This window comes from Vulpes lagopus, chromosome 18, assembly GCF_018345385.1.
Source record: "Vulpes lagopus strain Blue_001 chromosome 18, ASM1834538v1, whole genome shotgun sequence".
NCBI lineage: Eukaryota > Metazoa > Chordata > Mammalia > Carnivora > Canidae > Vulpes > Vulpes lagopus.
Window position 1 is genome coordinate 29,742,262 of NC_054841.1, and position 20,475 is coordinate 29,762,736.

At 43.3% G+C, this 20,475-nt stretch overlaps 1 protein-coding gene across 2 annotated transcripts in view; it reads right to left on the reverse strand.

Moving 5' to 3' along the window:
• DNAAF9 (dynein axonemal assembly factor 9) overlaps window positions 1-20,475 on the reverse strand; it is a 155,646-nt gene that overhangs the window by 35,317 nt on the left and 99,854 nt on the right. For both annotated transcript variants that reach the window (XM_041732306.1, XM_041732304.1), the window contains exons 22-28: window positions 14,047-14,193; window positions 12,871-12,959; window positions 12,354-12,455; window positions 11,961-12,078; window positions 10,011-10,099; window positions 8,150-8,308; window positions 2,327-2,452 (exon numbers count right to left, since the gene is read on the reverse strand). In XM_041732306.1, coding sequence (XP_041588240.1) covers window positions 2,327-2,452; window positions 8,150-8,308; window positions 10,011-10,099; window positions 11,961-12,078; window positions 12,354-12,455; window positions 12,871-12,959; window positions 14,047-14,193 — 830 coding nt within the window. The remainder of the gene's footprint in view (window positions 1-2,326; window positions 2,453-8,149; window positions 8,309-10,010; window positions 10,100-11,960; window positions 12,079-12,353; window positions 12,456-12,870; window positions 12,960-14,046; window positions 14,194-20,475) is intronic.

Sequence of the window (20,475 nt, forward strand, 5' to 3'; positions counted from 1 at the left end):
TCAACCACTGAGCCACCCAAGTGTCCCTATTTTTTTTTTATTAACCACCATCTGTTGTTTGCTTATTACTATCTTTTCCTACCTTTTAAAAATGTTAGTATTTAGTTACACATTAAACATCTTTCTGTTTTAATTCGTGTTTTTTTTTTTTAGAAGATTCTATTTTTAAGTAATCTCTACACCTAATGTGAGGCTTGAATTCATAACCCTGAGATCAAGAGGTGCATGCTCCTCTGAGTCAACCATGTGCCCTTTAGTTCATCTTTAAATAAAAACTTGGAAAGAAATATGACTGGTAGAAAGAGTGGCATATAACAGTCAATATGGCAGTTCAAAGTATAGTGCTGATGCTCAACATTCACTACAATAACCTAACCTAAGACAGAAGGAAAATAGACCACCTTGGCTGCTTTTTTTTTTTTTGAAGATTTTATTTATTTATTCATGAGAGAGAGAGAGAGAGAGGCAGAGATACAGGCAGAGGGAGAAGTAGGCTCCCTACAGGGATCCCGATGTGGGACTCGATCACCGAACTGGGATCACACCCTGAGCCAAAGGCAGATGCTCAACTGCTGAGCCATCCAGGCATCCCACCACCTTGGCTTTTTTATGGGAGAGCAGAACCTAAGTCACAGCTAAAGAGAAGAGAAATGGTGAAGATGTTTCTTGCAATCAGTCTAGGAGGTAAGAGAAATGACCTCTAGTGTAATTTATATGAGAAATCTAAAGATATCACCTTGGGACTCAAATAGAAAGGGAGCTCTTTCAGAGGAAGGTTGAAGGGTAGATCAATCAGTTCCTAGGAGATACCAGTAATATGCACTAGCCAGAAAGACCACATGATTACAGACCTTGGATATATTCCACTGGGCTAAAGGGATAGGAAGTGAAATAGCTCTGTGAAGGGACAATGTAGTGCTTGAACCTCTCTCCAGTAAGGAGTGCTCTGATGATGAAAAAGATATTTCTAGACACCAATGGGGAAGTGTAAACTGTGAAACACACTCAAAAAGCAATTTTTCATATGTGAATAAAGTTATAAAACTGATCTTATCATTAATTAGTATCTCTTTGAAGAACCTTTCCTAAGAAAATTATCTGAAATTTATATGGATAAAGATGTTCCCACAGCATTATTTATAATACCAAAAAGTTGGAGACAACCTATGTGCCTAACAGCAGGGAAACTGTTAAGACAAGCATGTACATCCACACATATAATTACATAATTAATCAAAATGCAATTACCACAGTGATACTAGAACATACATATGTTAAGTTGCTGAATATGTTTATGTTAATCTAAGAAGGAAGATATAAAATTATATGTATACAACTGTAAAAAAATGCGGAGAAAAAAGGCAAGGAATTCACAAAAATGATAATAGCTATGCTGAGTTAGTTAGATTATGGGTATATTATTGCCCAGTTTTCTTTCTTTCTTTTTTTTTTTTTAAAGATTTATTTATTTATTTGAGAGAGAGAGCACATGCATGCGAGTGTGGTAAGGAGCAAAGGGAGAGAATCTTTCAAGCAGACACCTCACTGAGTGCAGAGCCCAATACAGGGCTGGATCTCATTACTCTGAGATCATGACCTGAGCTGAAACCAAGAGGCAGATGCTCACCTATTAGCAGTGAGAATGAATGTCATTAACTGATGTAAGACAACTTTAAGATGGCTTAACCATAGGGGTATCTGGATGGCTCAGTCAGCTGAATAGCCAACTCTTGATTTCAACTCAGGTCGTGATCTCATGGGTTGTGGGATCAAGCCCTGTGTGGGCTCCCCCCTCAGCAGAAAGTCATCTTAAGATTCTCTCTCTCAAAAAAAAAAAAAAAAAAAGATTCTCTCTCTCCCCCTCTCCCTCTGCCCTTCCATCTGCTCATGCTCTCTCTTGCTCTCTCTCTAATAAACAAATAAATCTGAGAAAAAAAAAAAAAAAAAAAAGCTTCACCACAGGAAAAATTATCTGAGATACTCTGAGTACCATGGGAAACAAAGCATACCCCCTGTAGTAAAGAGGGAAAGAAAAGGTGGTCATGAACATTCTTTCTTTCTGGGAGTTCTTTCAAGTCCCACTGCCTAGATGGACAACTTTTCAGTGCACAAAGAAAAGTGGTGAGAGGCTTTGGTCTATAGGTGTCTTCTGAGAACCTAGCACTAATCAAACAACTGAGTATTCATTGTACATAGGTAGACTAACACGTTCCAAAAGACAAACACACATAAAGATGTGTCTCCTTCTGGTGGGTGGAAGAAAATCACTTTCTGTACACTTAAACCCACCACATCCTGTGGGCTGTAGAGGATCCAAAGTTTGTACCTGTGTTCCATGTAGCAGCTCAGGGGCTCCACGCACACTGTGATGGCACCAATGATGAAGGAGGACTTGACGATGGAGTCTGGATGGGTCTGCAGGGCCTGGACGACATCAATGACATCTGTGTAGCTGGGAGGAAAAAGAATAAGATTGGTTTATTGACTGTGACTGCAGAATGCTGAGGGGCTAATTGGGCAAGCATGGAAGGAAAACTATAAGGAGGAGCCTGTGACTGGGTTTCTTGGGGTCAACCACTTAATGATTTAGAGCCCTTCCCTGCATTCTACAATGTTCTTGCATTCTCAAACTTCATTAGCACTCCTAACTCTGCAAAAATTAAGTGGAAAAATCCCCCACCACTTCCAGGAATAAAGAGAAGCCTGTAGATGACCCTGGTGCTCTAAGGATGGGACGTGGTGTCCTTAGGCCTGTTTTCCAATCAATTTAGGAGCTCCTCTGTTGGCTTATTTCCTTTAATATCTTTTTCTCTCTACCTCATAGGACATGCAGACAAGAGAAAAATGGGGACCATGATACACTCCTGTAGGTCAGCAGACACATGTCAAACCCTACCTGCATTTTTTTTTTAAGATTTTATTTATTTATTCACCAGAGACACATAGAGTCAGAGACATAGGCAGAGGGAGAAGCAGGCTCCCCGAGGGGAGTCAATGATGTGGGACTCAATCCCAGGACCCTGGGATCACGACCTGAGCCAAAGGCAGATGCTCAACACTCAGGCATCCAGGTGCCCCACTCTACCTGCATTTGTATTTCCTGCCTGGAACTTCCTCCGAATTCCAGACTTCCAGAGCCAATTTAATATTTTTAGTTAGGGGACTCTTGGGTGGCTCAGTGGTTGAGCGTCTGCCTGCGGCTCAGGGCATGACCCTGGTTCTGGGATGGAGTCCCACATTGGGTTCCCCACAGGGAGCCTGCTTCTCCCTCTGCCTATGTCTCTGATTCTCTCTCTGTGTCTCATGAATAAATAAAATCTTAAAAAAAATTTTTTTTTCTTAGAACTTAACATGTTCATGATACAATTTCCCCATGCCTGTTCCTCCCAATGCCTTGTCCTTCTCAGCAGAGGGGACTCATTCTTTCAGCTGCTAGACCAAAAACTTTGGAGTCATCACTGACTTATTAATTTTTTCTCAATTTTCAAAAATATAACTAGAATGAGATTGCTGCTCACATTCTCCACTACTGGATCCAAACGGTTATCATTTCTTGTACAGATCACCCCACAGCCTCCTCACTGGCCTCATTGGCTTCTGTTCCTGCCCCTGCCCAACCTGTTTTTAACAGAGAAGCCAGAGAGATTGTGCTAATCCCACTGTGCTAAGCCACTGAGTGAGTGGCTTCCATCCCACTCAGCATCAAAGCTTTTAAAGCCTTTACAACAGCCCCCACAGCTGTCCATGATCTGATTCCCAAACCGCAAGGAGTTTCTCCTCCTACTATTCCTTCCCTTACCTGAATCTACCCACTGTGACCTCCTGGCTCTTCCCTGAACATACCAGGCATACTTCCTCCCTGGAACTCTCTGTCCCCTCTCCTATGATGCTCTTTTCCTCAAATGTCTGCCAGGCTTGCTCCCTTGCTTCCTTCAGGTCTCTGCTCAAATGGCATCTTATGAGAGAGGTATCCTTTGACTTCCTATAGCCTATGTGATATAGCAACCCTCCTTCTGCACAACCTGCTCCCACCCCAATCCTTTGCTATAGCACTGAACATCAGCTACATACACTGTATTTTCTCATTCATGTGTTCATAATCTGTCTCTGCAGTAATAATGTAAAGTGGTTGTTGAATGGTATTATCTGTGGTGCCTAAGCAGGACAGATGAATGAACTGGATATTCAATCCTGGATAGACCCATGGCCACTCCAAGAAGGGGCCTCCACTCTTTTCCTTGTAGAGCACATTTTCCCAACTGATCTAGCCTATCACTAAAAAGGTCTGTTCCTATGGACGGAAGGCAAATCTGAAGGCAGCCTTGCTGATCATATGGGCCTGGGTCCTACCCTGGGCCCTTGGGAAGCTAGTGGTGGTGGCTGGGGGGATAGGTATAGCCTGCCTGAACCATTTCCTGAGTTCCTATAAATAACTCATCTGCAAAATGGTACTTGGCTTTCCCCCAGTCTACAATATTCACATCCCAACCCCCAGGTCTGCCCCAGTCCTGATCAACTAGCAGTGCTTCAATCAAGAATAGGGTGTGCCTGCTTCTAGAGCCCCCCCATGAGGGCCCAGCAGCCAGAGAGCTGTTATTATTATTATTTTTTAAGATTTTATTTAGAGATAGAGAGAGGGGGCAGGGAGAGACAGAGAGGCAGAGACACAGGCAGAGGGAGAAGCAGGCTCCATGCTGGGAGCCCATCGCAGGACTCGATCCCGGGACTCCAGGATCGCACCCTGGGCCAAAGGCAGGTGCTAAACTGCTGGGCCACCCAGGGAGCTGTTAGAATGAGCTCTCTGCTCCCTGGTTTCTCTCCCTGCCTAGGCATGGTGTGTATCGCAACATGGGGTTCCTTTTCTCGGTTGTGCAGTGTCTCATTGGGCCTGGATTCAGTAGAGCCCCCGCACTGCTTGCACTGCCAGGCCTTATGCACACTTGTTAGGCAGGACTGAATGATGTCTATACTGCCCCAAACTCTTTGTGGTCACGTTACCAGATTTAACTATCCTGGCTAAGTGCCCCAGCCTTGCTCCTAAACATTAGCCTTCCCCCTCTTCTAAAAATAAATTTTGGAAGCTTCTCATTTTCTATGTTTGGTATGAGCCTAGAGACTCATTTCTTAGGGAAGAAAAGAACTGAAAGATTTACCAGTCCTGCAGATTTTGGTCATTTTAATACCACGGGTTATTCTTTAGACAGAGTGGCTAGAAAATTCCTGGGTTTTCAGAGCATTCTATTTAATGGAAAAGGATGGGAGAGAAAATAGGCCCCCAAGTCTTTGGTGAGACCAGCGTATGTAGGTGATGCACCTGGGCACTGCAACCAGGAACTGCTGTGGCAAGAGAAGAGGCTCTCAGGGTCATTCACTATACTTGCTAAGAGAGGGAGGCTGCTAGGCCCTTTCTCCCTCCCTAGCCCTTGCCCTATAATCATCCTGGCCCGGGCCTCCAAACAGGAGGAAACAGCCCTCACTATAGAAGGAAGCACATTGCTCCAGCTACCAGAGCTTGTACTTGATCACTTGTGTCTGAACTGTCTCAAATGCATGATGAAGGCAAAAAAACCCTGGCTTTTCATGTTTGCCTCTTTCTTGTCAGTTCTCTATTAAAAATAAAAGCAAAACAAAAACAAAAACAAAACCCCAGGAGGACTTTAACTTTCTTTCTTTTTAAACAACAGATATCCTATTCAGGTGTCCTTTGGCCTCTGTTTTATGTTTGCAACCTAAGCCTACAATTTGGGCATGTGTTTTAGATTAATTCAATTTTTGTTTTGAGAGAGACTTTGTTTTTAAATGTTTTAAATAATTTAAAGAATGATTTTACAACATCCTGGAGTATAAAGAAATACAATCCCTTAAATTCCTTAGAGTTAATTTTTAAAAATCCAGATTTCTTCAGGTTTTTTTTTGTGTGTGCATGCCTGCACATAAATTCTAGATAATTTTGTCACCTGTATAGGTTCCTATATCCACATCTACTACCACAGTCAAGACACTGAACAGTTCAAACACCACTAGGATCCCTTGTGCTGCTTTTATAACCATGCCTCCTGCCTCCCATTCCCATCCCTAACTCTGGGCAACCACCAATATGTCCTCTATTTCTAAAATTTTATCATTTCAAAATAGATTAATTTTAAAAACAACTCTACTGGATGTTAAAGCTCAACCGCTACAGCTACAGAAAGCCAAACAGAACCAGGACACTCTGGGGGCAAAAGAAAACTCTGCCCTATACGATAGCATTCCCCCAAGAATCCTATAAATGAAGATAAAAGTCACATTTAGGAAATACAGTTCTTAACTGGAGAAGCCTCCGGAGTCTCCCTTCACCGGCAACCTCTGAATACTGGGCTTAAAGGTCTATCTCCAAAGAGATGCAAAAAGGAGGTTGCCACAAGCTCCCTGCTGAGCCTCAAGAGAATGGGCCCAGCCTGTAAAAGGAGTCTTAGCGAGAGCCATAGCATTTAGCTGATATTTCCACTTGAGTCCTTCAGGAAGTATAAGGTCCCCTAGCATCCTGGAACTGCAACTGGGCAAGGCTGGGTCTGAGTACAAGATGGGGCTAGCCACACATTGTCACTGCAATCTAGAGCAGCCAAGGCATCTGACACTTGCAGATGAGTATTGTCAGAGACAAGGAGTCAATGATGCTCTCTCAAGTGACACAAGATGGCAATGCTCTCAGCTATACAATGTCAAACTGCTGAATTTGATTCTAGGTCCACATCCCTAATGACTCAACTCTAGCAGGGGCCGATCCATTCCTTTGACCATTAGAAGCAGTGGAAAACCAGAAGAAAACAAGTGGTTTTGGGGCGCCTGGGTGGCTCAGTCGGTTGAACATTTGACTCTTGATTTCAGCCCAGGTCTTGATCTCAGGGTTTGAGTTCAAGCCCAGTGTTGGGCTCTAAGCTGGGCATGGAGCCTACTTTAAAAATGACAATACATACACAAGTGGTTTCAAGCCTTGACTCTTGCTCTGTGGCTTCCATGACCTTGGACCATAAGCAGGGCAAAAGATCTGAGAAAGGAAGCCCAAGGACTGAAAGAGAGAAACGATGGCCTGGTGGGTACACAGTCCTGCCCACCTGTGGCCTCAGGACCATCAGCCTGGCTTTTCTCCACTTCTCACCATCCACCCAGGAGACTCAAAAGGGCTTTGGATCTGGGCCTACTCTTTACTGGAAACAATTAGCCAATTGCAAATAGTAATTCTAAGCACAAAAAACACAGCATAGCATAAAAGAACTTTGTGAGAACTGCCAAAAGCTTCTGTATTACTAGCCATTGTGAAGGCCATAGCCTGTGTTTTCCTGACCTGGCATGTTCTCCTCTGGGTCTGGTAAGTGGTGGGCCTGCACGGGGCTCCTCCCTGGAAGGCCTTAGAATAGATCAAGGTAAGCTCCTTGCAGCAGGGTCCCTAAAGTAGTAGTACTCACTCTGTCAAACCTGTCCTCACAGGGAGCCCCCCCACTGCCCAGCTGGACTATTTATGCTCCCCACTGATGGTCCCAAGAAACCTTTCTGGACCAGCCATCCTGGGGATGGTGGGGCTCAAGACTGCAGAGTGTGGGGACTGTCTCTGCAACTCCACATGAGGAAGTACTAAAACAGATGGCAAAGGAAGAGGCTTAGGGTTTACTGTTGTTATGAGAATTATCAAAAAATCTTGCCCTGAAAATCTCTTCTCTAATTCTCTACCTTCTGGGGATACCATAATACTGAAACCAAACTTAATTTTAATTTAATTTAATTTTTTAGAGGAGGGGGAAGGTTGAGAGAAAGGGAGAGAGAGAATCTTAAGCAAGCTCCATGTCCAGTGTGGAGCCTGATGTGGAGCTTGATCTCATAGCCCTGAAATCATGACCTGAGATAAAATCAAGAGTTAGATACTTAACTGACTGAGCCACCCAGATGCCCTGAAACCAAACTTAAAACTTCTGTGCAAGCTATAGCAGTCACTCTGGGCCACAAGACAGTAACCAGAGTCTTTACTTGTTTAAGGTCTTTCTGGGTGGTGCAGACCCTGATCATGAACATGTAGAGGTTGTTCTATGCCCCAGGCTAGCTGTGTACAAATAACAGTAATGGCAAGGTCATCATCACACCCCACTGTCCGCAGAAGACTTTTAGTACTCACCCTTGTAATATCACTAGCAGTCGGGTCTTCTTGCGGATGTAGGCTGACTGGCGGGCAGAGCGGTTCTGCTGGGCCTCCAGGACACTGGCAAGGTATCTCTGAAAGTGGGCAGCATGAAAACATTCGGAGCTGTCCATGATTTGGCGGTATACCATCCACCTGGAAATGGCAAGTATAATCTCAGTGTGGGGGCCACCTGATGGCCTGGCCCCACAGGCTCAGCCAGTAGATACAAATGTGACCAGAAGTCCTACAGACATTCTGCCCAGTAACCCTGCACAGGAGAAAGCAATCCTAGCACCACAGAAAAAGGTGGAGAGCACTGGCTGGGGAGCTCCATTATCTTGAAACCACTATCACTGGAACTTTTGATAGGAAATGCCTTGCCACAGGGGTTAAGCACATGACCATTAATCAGACTTTGGAGTGGAGAAAGACCCCTGACCAGGCAGTCATTTCCAGAAGGACTATCCAGTAAAATGGTTTCAGTCTGGTGCTCAGTAAAACTCTTGCTAAGAAGTGAGAAGGATGAAGAATTCAGATTATTTCTACAACAAAAGCAATGGATATGAGGGAGGAATTGGCTAGCTACTTAGTATTTAGATAAGGCCCAATATTTCCCTAGCATCTAAAACCTGTCCAGCCTCCCAAATTTCTCTGAACTCTCAAACTTCTAGGTGATTTCCACCTTCTCCATTCTTTTACAGCCTCCTGCAGGATGCCTTACTTCAAGATAGACTGACTAGATATTAAATGTCTGTTCAGGGCAGCCCGGGTGGCTCAGCGGTTTGGTGCCACCTTCAGCCAGGGGCGTGATCCTGGAGACCCAGGGTCGAGTCCCACGTCGGGCTCCCTGCATGGAGCCTGCTTCTCCCTCTGCCTGTGTCTCTGCCTCTCTCTGTGTCTCTCATGAATAAATTAAAACTAACTAACTAAATAAATAAATGTCTGTTCAGTTAGCCAGGGTTGTTTAATAATCTGCTGGCCATATGAAAGTGATGGATGAAATGATTTCCCCAATTTCCCCTAAGCTGACATGTCCTAGCTACACTGGAATTGACGCAGTCCCCTTGTGGTCAGGGACAGATCACATCCACCAGCAGCTCCCAAGTTCTAATCACCCTGGTCCTGAACTGCCCTGCTGACTAGGCACACTCTCAGGCTTTTGCCTGTGCTGGCAAAGTGCTCTACGGTGCTCGTCTCCAGATTTCCAAAGGTTCACTCATTTCCTCAGGCTTCTTCTTTTTTTTTTTTTTTTTTTAAGATTTTATTTATTTATTCATGTCAGACACACAGAGAGAGAGGCAGAGACACAGGCAGAGGGAGAAGCAGGCTCCATGCAGGGAGCCCGAGTCGATCGAGCCCGACTCGATCCCAGGTCTCCAGGATCAGGCCCTGGGTGGAAGGTGGTGCCAAACCTGAGCCACCGGGGCTGCCCTTCCTCAGGCTTCTGCTCAAATGTCCCCTTCTCAGTGAGATGTTCCCTGAGCCCCCAATTTAAAACTGGAATCCCTCCCCCAGCTCGGCACTCCCTCTACTCTCTTTTCTGCTTTGTTTTCTCCATAGCACTTTGCACTAGCTAATATACAACTTTCCTTATCTGGTTAATAGTATTCCCAAACTAGAATGTAAGCTCCACAAGGGCAGAGACTTTCTAGTCCATTTGTTTCATTTGTCATCCACGCTTAGAACAGTGCCTGACATACAGGAAGTGCTCTGCACAAATATGTTAAATGGATGGATGGCTACTATGCTGACACCAATCACAACAAAAGCCAGTACATGTTGAAGGTTTCCCAGTCCCTATGAGGCCCGGGCAAAGAATCCCTTTCCCCAAAGCAAAGGCAGCAGCCATACTAACCTGCCATATTCCTTATGCAGAGTGACCAGAAAAGCACAGAGCTCACTAGCATGACAGCCTGGGAGGCCAGTTACAATGCTGATAATTACCTACAAAAAGAAAAGTTATGTGGGTTTTTCATTCAACTGTGAGATGGCATTGTATGAAAAGTTAAGAGAATTGAGATTGATTTCAGGCCAGGTTCCCTGGGTCTGAACCTCAGCACCAGTATTCTCCTAGCTATGTGACCTTGGGCTAATAACAGAACCTATCTTGCAAGGTGGGTGTGATGATTAAATGAGTTAATATATGTAAAGTACTTAGAATAGCAAACACCATATACAATGTAGTGTTACTAATGCAATTTCCACAGAGCAGGTTTGACTAGATCAGTTAAAATACAACAGAAAACATTAGGCAGAAAGGAGGTCTGAGACAAAATGCCACAGGCTAAACTGGTGTGGTAAGTAAGCTCAGTGAAGGAGAGGAGTGGCATGGGGATATTTCCATCTGGCTGCCCAATCTGTCCTAAGGAAACAGAGTGTAGGAAGCACTCTTGAGTCATGACTAGCAGAAGAGGAGCAGATTGGACTGTGCAATTCCTGAATGGTATTGACAGGGGTTGAGGAGGGGAGGGAAGGAACCCTGCAATCCCTGAATGGTATTGGCATAAAGGACAAAGCATGTGTTTTCTTTCACAATATAAAAGACTCACCAGGAACAGGCCAGGTCACAGATAACTCAGACTAAAGCTCAGCTTGGTGGCACTCATCACTTGAGCTAGTCACCTCAGTACAGAGGAGATTTTATTTATTTATTCATGTCAGACACACACAGAGAGAGGCAGAGACACAGGCAGAGGGAGAAGCAGGCTCCATGGAGGGAGCCCGACGTTGGACTCGATCCTGGGTCTCCAGGATCACACCCTGGGCCGAAGGCAGGCACTAAACCGCTGGGCCACCCAGGGATCCCTGAAACTTTTTCTTTATCTCCTCCTTACCTTGGTTCCTATTCCTCGGCACCCAGGCTCCTGCCTCTCAAATCACAGCACCTGTGCTTAGACCAGATACCTTACTTTCAGATCAGTTCTATAGCACCCTTTTAATAAAATACAACTGGGAGACGTTTTCATTTTTAAACTCTTGCCTAAGGGAAAATCAAGGCTTCTACACGCTTAGTGATCCTATTATCTCTCTTTTTAAAGATTTTATTTATTGATTCATGTGTGAATTCATTGATTCACACACAGAGAGGGAGAGACATAGGCAGAGGGGAAAGCAGGCTCCCTGCAGGGAACCTGGTGCGGGACTTGATCCCTGGATCCCAGGATCATGACCTGAGCCAAAAGCAGACGCTCAACCACTCAGCCACCCAGGTACCCCAGTGTTCCTATTATATTTTGCAGCTGTCTTCTAGGTTTGCATATAAATAAATGCCCTCTCTGAGCATCTTATGACATCTGATTCTGAAGAAATGGTGGGAGGGGTAAGGAGAAGAGGCATGTGAGATGGGAGCGGATTAAAATCCACTCTTGGGAAGACAATGTTTATGAAGTATCACCTTACTCTAGTGATGCCAGCAAGGCCAACTAATAAGGCCCTTCCTCGTCTTATTAACTTCAGTGTGTCACCTACTGCCAGGTAAGTCCTTGTCACAAACAGAAAGAGCTGACGGCATGAGAGCACTGAGCAAGAATTTGAAAGACATGGAGAAGCCAGGGGAGACACAGCCAGGGGTGCCAGGCTTTTATGGCTGCTGAGGGGCTTGGCTGGGGACACTGCAGACGCCTGTACATACTCATTGTATAGAGCAGGTTTCATGTGTATTATTCTACCAATATCCTAGAGGTGGAGAGTCTTACAAAAGGGATTCCACCGGAGCTCTTTTTGTTAACTGACAAAGAAGATCCAAGGGCAGCCTATTAGGATTATCTTCCTGTGAATTCCCAGCATATTTGCTGAGCTGCTGTACCTTGTCATTTTCTACTTGGTGAGTAGGGTTGATTTCAGCTTGCTGCAGCAAAACAGGGAGATGGGTTCTCATTACTGGTTCCCGACTAATGCTGCTGATGGCAAAATGCTGAAGAAACCTAGAAAAACAACGACAATGCTATTATGTTACCATCACCAGCCTTGCCTGCATGTGTTCTTTAACATGAGAAACTCATTATTTGGTTGCTAAAAAAGAAACCTTAGAGAGATTCTCTCTACAGAATAAAATTGTACATGGTATGTCACTACTACCTTTTATGCTGATCCCTAAGAAGCTATGAAGAAAAAGGAGCTTAGAAAGGACCAACACTGAGGTTTCTGACATTTCAAAAGCCAGAAATTAAATACCTATAAATAGAAAACCAGAGCTCACCAGTCTAGCTCTGGAAGTTTGGCTGGGAGTAGTTTTAGAGGACTCTGTTTCTCCCCAGCAGAATGGCTCAGGACACTGAAGAGCTTCTGGGCACTGGAGTGTCTGGAATATCAAAAGTTCACAGATTAGAACTCCATCTCCCTATAGCATACATACTTTACATAACTTGTTCTGATGCTTTCAAGCCAGGGTCCCGTGACAGAGTCAACACTTCCAAAACAAGCATCTCACTGACTTAAATACAATACGGCATTAGTATGTGATGACTGGTGTGTGCACGGAGGAAGTTTTACCTGAAACCCTTGGTAATATTATGGGTTTCTGATTCTTGGTGGATTTCATCTCTCCTGACTTCTATTTCCCCAAGGGCACTGGCTACCTGCAAGTGGCAGCACTGAAATGACTGTGCTGGCCCTTTCAGAAGCCAAGACCCCTGTGTTACATAAGTTGTCCTGCAGAGAGAGCAGACACACACAGCTTAAGGAAACAAGCATAAACACTGAAGGCAGCCACTTACAATCTCTTTTGTTCCACAGATAATCCATCTTCCTGGATCACTTTTAAAGACAGCCCTGAGTTAGCCTGCTGTTGCCAGGGGGAGAAGACCTAAACAAAACAGAATTTGAGCAAAGAACACTTTAAACCCAACAACAGGATATGGAATCCACATGGGGATTTGATGGTTGTTGAAAATCTAGACTGTCAGTACAGAGAAAAACCATCATAATAAACAAGTTTGTTTCAAAAATAGAGGCCTGAAGCAATTTTGTTTTGTATTTTTCAAAACTAGAATTTCTTTCTGGGTTCCTCTCCTAGGGATTCTGCTTCTTTAGAGGCCAGGAAGCACGGAGAAAGGTGTCAGGTAACACTGTTCTGGCAGCAGAGGCATGTTCTTCCCTGGGGACAAGACCAGAAGGAGCAGTTCACACAAGTCCTGCCTAGGGGCAGAGGGATGACTGAAGAGAATCTAAAGGGCTGTCTCTATGTGCTCCTGGATTGAAAGGGTAAGCACATAAAGGTAGGAAGGACCAGCAGGCAGTAAGAAGGAGACAAGGCCTAGCCTGAGATGCCATTCTGTAGCCAGGCCAGTTCTCTCTTCCGTGTTCCATCAATCTGGCTTGAGAGAGGGACACTGTCTCCTCACAAGCTGCTGTAATCAGATCTTTCTGAGCACTGCCAGCAGTCATGAGGCTGGCCATCTGTTTAACTTTGGCTATTGCTTGGTCTCCAAGTGGGTTGTATAATTCTTGGTAAGCTCCCTCACTTATGCAATCTGTATGGAATTGCCTATAACATGCAGCCTGCCAGGTGGGACCATTAACAAGGGGAGGGCCTGTAAACCATGGGAAGGGAGAGACCAGGGTAGGGTAGAGAGCTCTGATCCAGCAGATAGGGCCAAATATTTCAATAAAGTAGCTAAAAGAAAAAGGTGTCTAATTAGGATTTAAAAGGACAAAGATTTCTCTTAGCAGCTAAAAAGCCTTTTGTTAAGTTCCTTTAGGTTCTCATCTCTCAAATGAGAGATAACAAAAGCACCATTCCAGGACCCAAGGGGATTAGAAGCAGCCACCTCTACCAGCCCTCCCAGTTTTACCTCTCATCACTTCATTGTTAGCCCTGAGATGTGGCCTTACCATCGAAAGTCCTAAGGGGAAAAAAAAGTAGTATTTGTTTTGCTGATGATTGGTGTTACCTCTGAGTAAAATGCTTGGTATATCTTTGATTTGGGGAAAAGGGCAATCATCAGAAAATTGCTTGATCCACGGAAATGAACTGGGAGATGAGGAAGCAATGAGCTTTTGAAGTCTATCAGAAGGACAGCAACAACACTTGTGGAATCCTGAAAAAGAAAAAGATGGAGCATCAGTGAGAAAAATCATTTGCATGACACTAACCCTCACAACACTGTCAGAACACATGTGGTGAATTTCACTGTAATTTATTTCACATTAAGTGGTTTACTGGGGTCCAGTGATAGATGTGCTTTCCAATACCCAGTTAGGGGAGATACAGGAAGTGCAAGGGTCTTTTCTACTAAACTGAAAAAGTCATCTCAAAATTTTTTCTATGGTATCAATCCCTAATCAGATATATATTTTTTAAAAATTTGGGTAGCCCTGGTGGCACAGCAGTTTAGCGCCGCCTGCAGCCCGGGGTGTGATCCTGGAGACCTGGGATCGAGTCCCACATCAGGCTTCCTTCATGGAGCCTGCTTCTCCCTCTGCCTGTGTCTCTGCCTCTCTCGCTCTCTCTGAATGAATAAATAAATAAATCTTAAAAAAAATTTTTATTTTAATGGCGGGGGGGTGGGAAGAGGGAGAGAGAGAATCTCAAGGAGACTCCCACCAAACACAGAGACCAATGCAGGGCTCACAACCCTGAGATCATGACCTGAACCAAAGTCAAACTGGGTGCCCAAATGCTGAGCCACCCAGGTGCCCTGATACAGGATTCTTTTTTTTTTTTTTTTTAAGATTTTATTTATTCATGAGAGAGGAAGAGACACAGGCAGAGGGAGAAGCAGGTTCCATGCAGGGAACCTGACGTGGGACTCATCCCAGGTCTCTAGGATCACGCCCTGGGCTGAAGGCGGCGCTAAACCGCTGAGCCACCCAGGCTGCCCCTGCTGAGCCACCCATGCTGCCCAGGACTTTTTTTTTTTTTTTTTTGCCCAGGATTCTTTTAAAAAGTAGGCTCTACACCCAATGTGAGGCTTGAACTCATGACCCCAGAATCAAGACTCACATGCTCTACCAAGCTGGCCAGATGAACCATGATTTGTAAATATTTGCTCCCATTTTGTGGGTTTGTTTTCACTTTCTTATTTAAAAAATTAATTAATTGATTTGAGAGAGAGTGAGAGTGAAAGAGATCACAGAAGGAGAGGGAGAAGTCAATTTGCTGCTGAGCAGAGACCTGATGCAGAACTTCATCCCAGGACCCTGGCATCATGACCTGAACTGAAGGCAGACACTTAACCAACTAAGCTGCCCAGGTACCCTGTTTTCACTTTCTTGATAGTGTACTTTGATGCACATAAGTTTTTATATATTTTTTCTTTTGTTGTCATATCCAAGAAATCACTGCCTACCTTCAAGGTCACGAGGACTTTATTTCTATGTTTTCTTCTAAGAGTTTAATAGTGTTGGCTTTTACATTTAAGCCTATGCTGCATGTTGAGTTCATTTTTTTTATATGGCATAAAGTAAGGAACTAACTTCATTCTTTTCATGTGGATGTCTAATTTTCCTAGCACATTTGTTGAAAAGACTGTCCTTTTCCCATTGAACGGCCGTGGCACCCTTGTAGAAAATCATTTGGCTACACAGGTGAAAGTTTATTTCTGATCTATTACATTGGTCTATACGTCTGACTTTATGCCAATACCACACTGTTGTTTAATTACTGTAGCTTTGTAGTAAGTTTTGAAATCAGAAAGTCTGAGTCTTCTAACTTTATTCTTTTTTAAGATTATTTTGATTATTTGGGGATACCATGAGATTCCATATGAATTTCAGAATGGATTTTTCTATTTCTGTAAAAAATACCACTGAATTTTGATAGGAATTGCACTGAATCTGTAGACTGCTTTGGGTAGAATTGTGGTCTTAACAATGTTAAGTCTTTCTATCTATGAACATGGGGTGTCTTTCCATTTATCTAGAACTTCTCTATTTTGTTTTGTAGTTTTTAGTGCACAAGTCTTTCACCTCTGGTTAAATTTATTCTTCATTTATTCTTTTTGGTGTTACTGTAAATGGAATTGTTTTCTTACTTTTTCAGATTGGCCAATGCTAGGGTGCAACTGATTTTATTGTGTCAATTTTGTATCCTGCAACTTTGGTTAAATCATTTAATTAATTCTAGCAGTTTTGTTGTGTGGAATCTTTAGGGTTTTCTACATGTAAGATCATGTCATCTGTGAAAAGAGAACTTCTTCCCTTCCAATTTAGATGCCTTCTGATTCTTTTTCTTGCCTAATTGCTCTAGCTATAACTTCCAATACTATATTGAATAGAAATGGCAAAAATGGGGGCCCTTGGGTGGCCAGTTAAGTATCTGCCTTCAGCTAAGGTCATGATCCTGGAATCCTGGGATCGAGCCCTGAATCAGGCTCCCTGCTCAGCAGAGAGTCTACTTCTCCCTCTGCCCCTCACCCCACTGCTTGTGATCTCTCTCTCTTGCTCTCTTTTAAAATCTTTTAAAAAAGATTTTATTTATTTATTCATGAGAGACACACAGAGAGAGAGAGAGAGAGAGAGAGAGAGTGAGGCAGAGACACAGGCAGAGGGAAAAACAGGCTCCATGCAGGGAGTCTGACGTGGGACTCGATCCCGGGTCTCCAGGATCACACCCTGGGCTGAAGGCAGGTGCTAAACTGCTGAGCCACCCGGGCTGCCCTAAAATCTTTTAACAACAACAACAAAAAAAAAAATGGCAAAAATGAGCATCTTTGTCATGGTCCTGATCTTAGGGAAAGGATCTTTTAACATTTAAATTTTCATTATAAAAGTAATACATGTTCACTAATTAAAATTGTGAAAAAGTAGTAAATAGAATAGAGGAGATTAAAAAAATCAAGTCAAAGTCCCATTGCCTAAACCCAACCAGAACTAACATTTTAGTAGTTTTCCTTCTAGTCTTTTTTTCCTATTCGCTTACTTACTTCTTCTTTTTTTTTTTTTTTTAAGATTTTATTTATTTATTCATGAGAGACACAGAGAGAGAGAGAGGCAAAGACACAGGCAGAGGGAGAAGCAGGCTCCATGCAGGGAGCCTGACGCGGGACGCGATCCCGGGACTCCAGGATCACGTCCCATGCTGAAGGCAGGCAGCAAACTGCTGAGCCACCCAGAGATCCCCTAATTGCTTTTTTAAGGCAATATAAAATACTATTTTTAAAATTCTGTATCTTGCTTTTAAAACTAAATTAAGTTTTAAAACTTAATTTATGATACTATCATAAATAAATAAAATCTTTAAAAAAAGAAAACTTTAGGGATCCCTGGGTGGCGTAGCGGTTTGGCACCTGCCTTTGGCCCGGGGCGCAATCCTGGAGACCCGGGATCGAGTCCCACGTCAGGCTCCCAGTGCATGGAGCCTGCTTCTCCCTCTGCCTATGTCTCTGCCTCTCTCTCTCTCTCTGTATGACTATCATAAATTTAAAAATAAATAAATAAATAAATAAATAAATAAAAAGAAAACTTTAGGGGTGATGAAAGTTGTCTGTTTTTAATTATAACAGTGGTTTCATGAGTGTATACATTCTGTCAAAACTGATCAGTGGTATCAGCATCTGCCAACTTGCTACAAACTATCAGTAAATATTTTCAAAGATTGTATTCTACATTACTCTAAAGCCTCCCCTATGGCTGGAAATTCATATTACATTTCTCCTTGCCAACAGGACCTTTTTATTGACTTTTTGCCAATTTATTGTTATATATAGTAGTGAGAGGCTGTCTCTGATATACTTCCATATATCTGTTAACTAGTCTCATGTTAATAAAGACAGAGTTCTTCATGGAAAAGAAATATTAACTCATTTGTTTTAATCACCAAAAATGTTTTATCCAGTTTATTTTTTTGCTTTTTAATAAATTCTTTGGCGTTTTAGAGTTTTAAATTATAAATTAGTTTGATAGGGACACCTGGGTGGCTCAGTGGCTGAGCGTCTGCTTTCAGCTCAGGGCATGATCCCAGAGTCCTGGGATCGAGTCCTGTATCAGGCTCCCCGAAGAACCTACCTCTCCCTCTGCCTTTGTCTCTGCCTCGCTCTCTGTGGGTCTCTCATGAATAAGTAAATAAAATCTCAAAAAAAAATTAGTTTGATAAATTTTATGCTATATCCAAACCATGGAATACTACTCAGCAATGAAAAGCAGACTTTTGATACAAACGACACGGATGAATCTAAAAATCATTATACTGAGTGAAAAATGACAGACTTAAAAGGGTATAGAATGTATGATGCCCATTTATATAACTTCATTTTACTTAAAGATTTATTTATTCATTTGAGAAAGAGAGCAAGCACATGTGAAAGCATGGGGAGGGTTCGAGGGAGAGGGAGAAAATCTGCAAGCAGACTCCCCGCTGATTGTGGAACCCAACACAGGATTCCATTCCAGCATCTTGAGATCATGACCGGAGCCGAAATCAAGAGTCAGATGCTTAATTGACTGAGCCACCAGGCACCCCCATTTATATAACATTTTAGAACTGCAAACTGATCTAGTAACAGAAAGCCAGAAGTGGACGGAAGGAGGAACTGCAAAAGGGCATTAAAAAATTTTAGGGCTGAGGTACCTGGGTGGTTCAGTGGTTGAGCTTCTGTCTTCAGCTCAAGGTGTAATCCCAGGGTCCTGGGATCAGGTCCCACATTCGGCTCCCCACAGGGAGCCTACTTCTCCCTCTACCTATGTTTCTGCCTCTCCCTCTTGTATCTCTCATGAAAAAATAAATAAAATCTTTAAAAAAAAGAAAACTTTAGGGGTGATGAAAGTTGTCTGTTTTTAATTATAACAGTGGTTTCATGAGTGTATACATTCTGTCAAAACTTTAAATGGGCATAGTTAATTGTGTACAAAGTACATGTCAATAAGTCAAATTTTTGGCAAAATTTTTAAAATCTTTTTTTTTTTTAAGATTTTATTTATTCATGAGAGACACAGAGAGAGAAGCAGGGACATAGGCAGAAGGAGAGGCAGGCTCCCCTAAGAGAGCCCCATGTGGGACTTGATCCCAGGACCCCAGGATCATGACCTGAACTAAAGGCAAATGCTCAACCACTGAGCCACCTAGGCGTCCCAATTTTTAAAATCCTTAAGTGGTCAAATCTGACTTTTCCTTCAGAATTTCTTATATCATTTCTAAGCTTACAGAGTCTTCTTGTCCCTGGAAGTTTAATATATATTCATTTTATATTCTTATATTCCTCTTTCTTCTTACAAAATATAAAAATATTTAATTTTAATTTATCAGAAGTTAATTTTGATTTTTGATTATGAGGTAAGAATCCATTCCCCCCGCCCCAAATTAGCTAACTTACTGGCCCAGAACTTGAATGGTTCACCTTTTCTTCCCTCATCAGAGTTTTCATCTAATAAGGCCATGGTTTCTATCTTGTTGGCCTGCTTGCATTTCTGTACACCCTTTAAGGTGGTAGGTTATATGTGGAAGAAAAAATTTTCTCTGAATTGTTCACAAAACTTATTTTCGGAGCCATCTGACTAAACCACCTTACCTAGTCTCTGTCTTGGCTCCCAAACAGGCCGGTTTTGAGGCTGAAACCAAAGAGTTAGAGGGCCTGCCCTCCACTCTGATGTCATACTAAGAGATGAGCTGTGCCTTGGCCAAGAGGTACAGCCTAGGGAGAACTCATAGCTGCTTTCTTCCTTGCTGAGGGGAGGGAAAAGTGTTAAATAAACTGATGAAGTTAAAGGATGGTTCTGGGGGTGGAACTTTCACAGAGGTAGAGGGGAAGTCTGAGTGTGTCAGTGGGTGGGGCTGAGCCCTCAAGGGGAAAGTGAGCCATTTCTCTTCTCTCTGGTTCACTTATAATTCTTTCTCATGCTAATCGGTAAGTGGAGTCCTATCAGTGCTAGAGGAACAGTTTCCCAGTCTTAAGTGGGTGAGGTTTTGTGTCCCTGGGTGTGAAGGGGGTCATCTGAGGCCTTCTTTAGCCTACTTTCTGGTCCTTTTGGGGATGAGTTAATTGGATATAGGTAGCAGTTGGCCCTCCTGACCCAGAAGTCTTTTCAAGCTAAGTCTTTTTTTTTTTTTTTTTAATTTATTTATGATAGTCACACACACACACACACACACACACACACACAGAGAGAGAGAGAGAGAGAGAGAGAGGCAGAGACATAGGCAGAGGGAGAAGCAGGTTCCATGCACCGGGAGCCCAACGTGGGATTCGACCCCGGGGTCTCCAGGATCGCGCCCTGGGCCAAAGGCAGGCACTAAACCGCTGCGCCACCCAGGGATCCCTCTAGCTAAGTCCTTAATGGAGCAGTGAAGTTGACAAGCAGACAGGCCTCTCCAGGAACTTCCTGCTTGCCTGCCTCAAGGGCAATGCTGGTTCCTGACACCCTACCCATGGTGGTGAAGGAGGGAC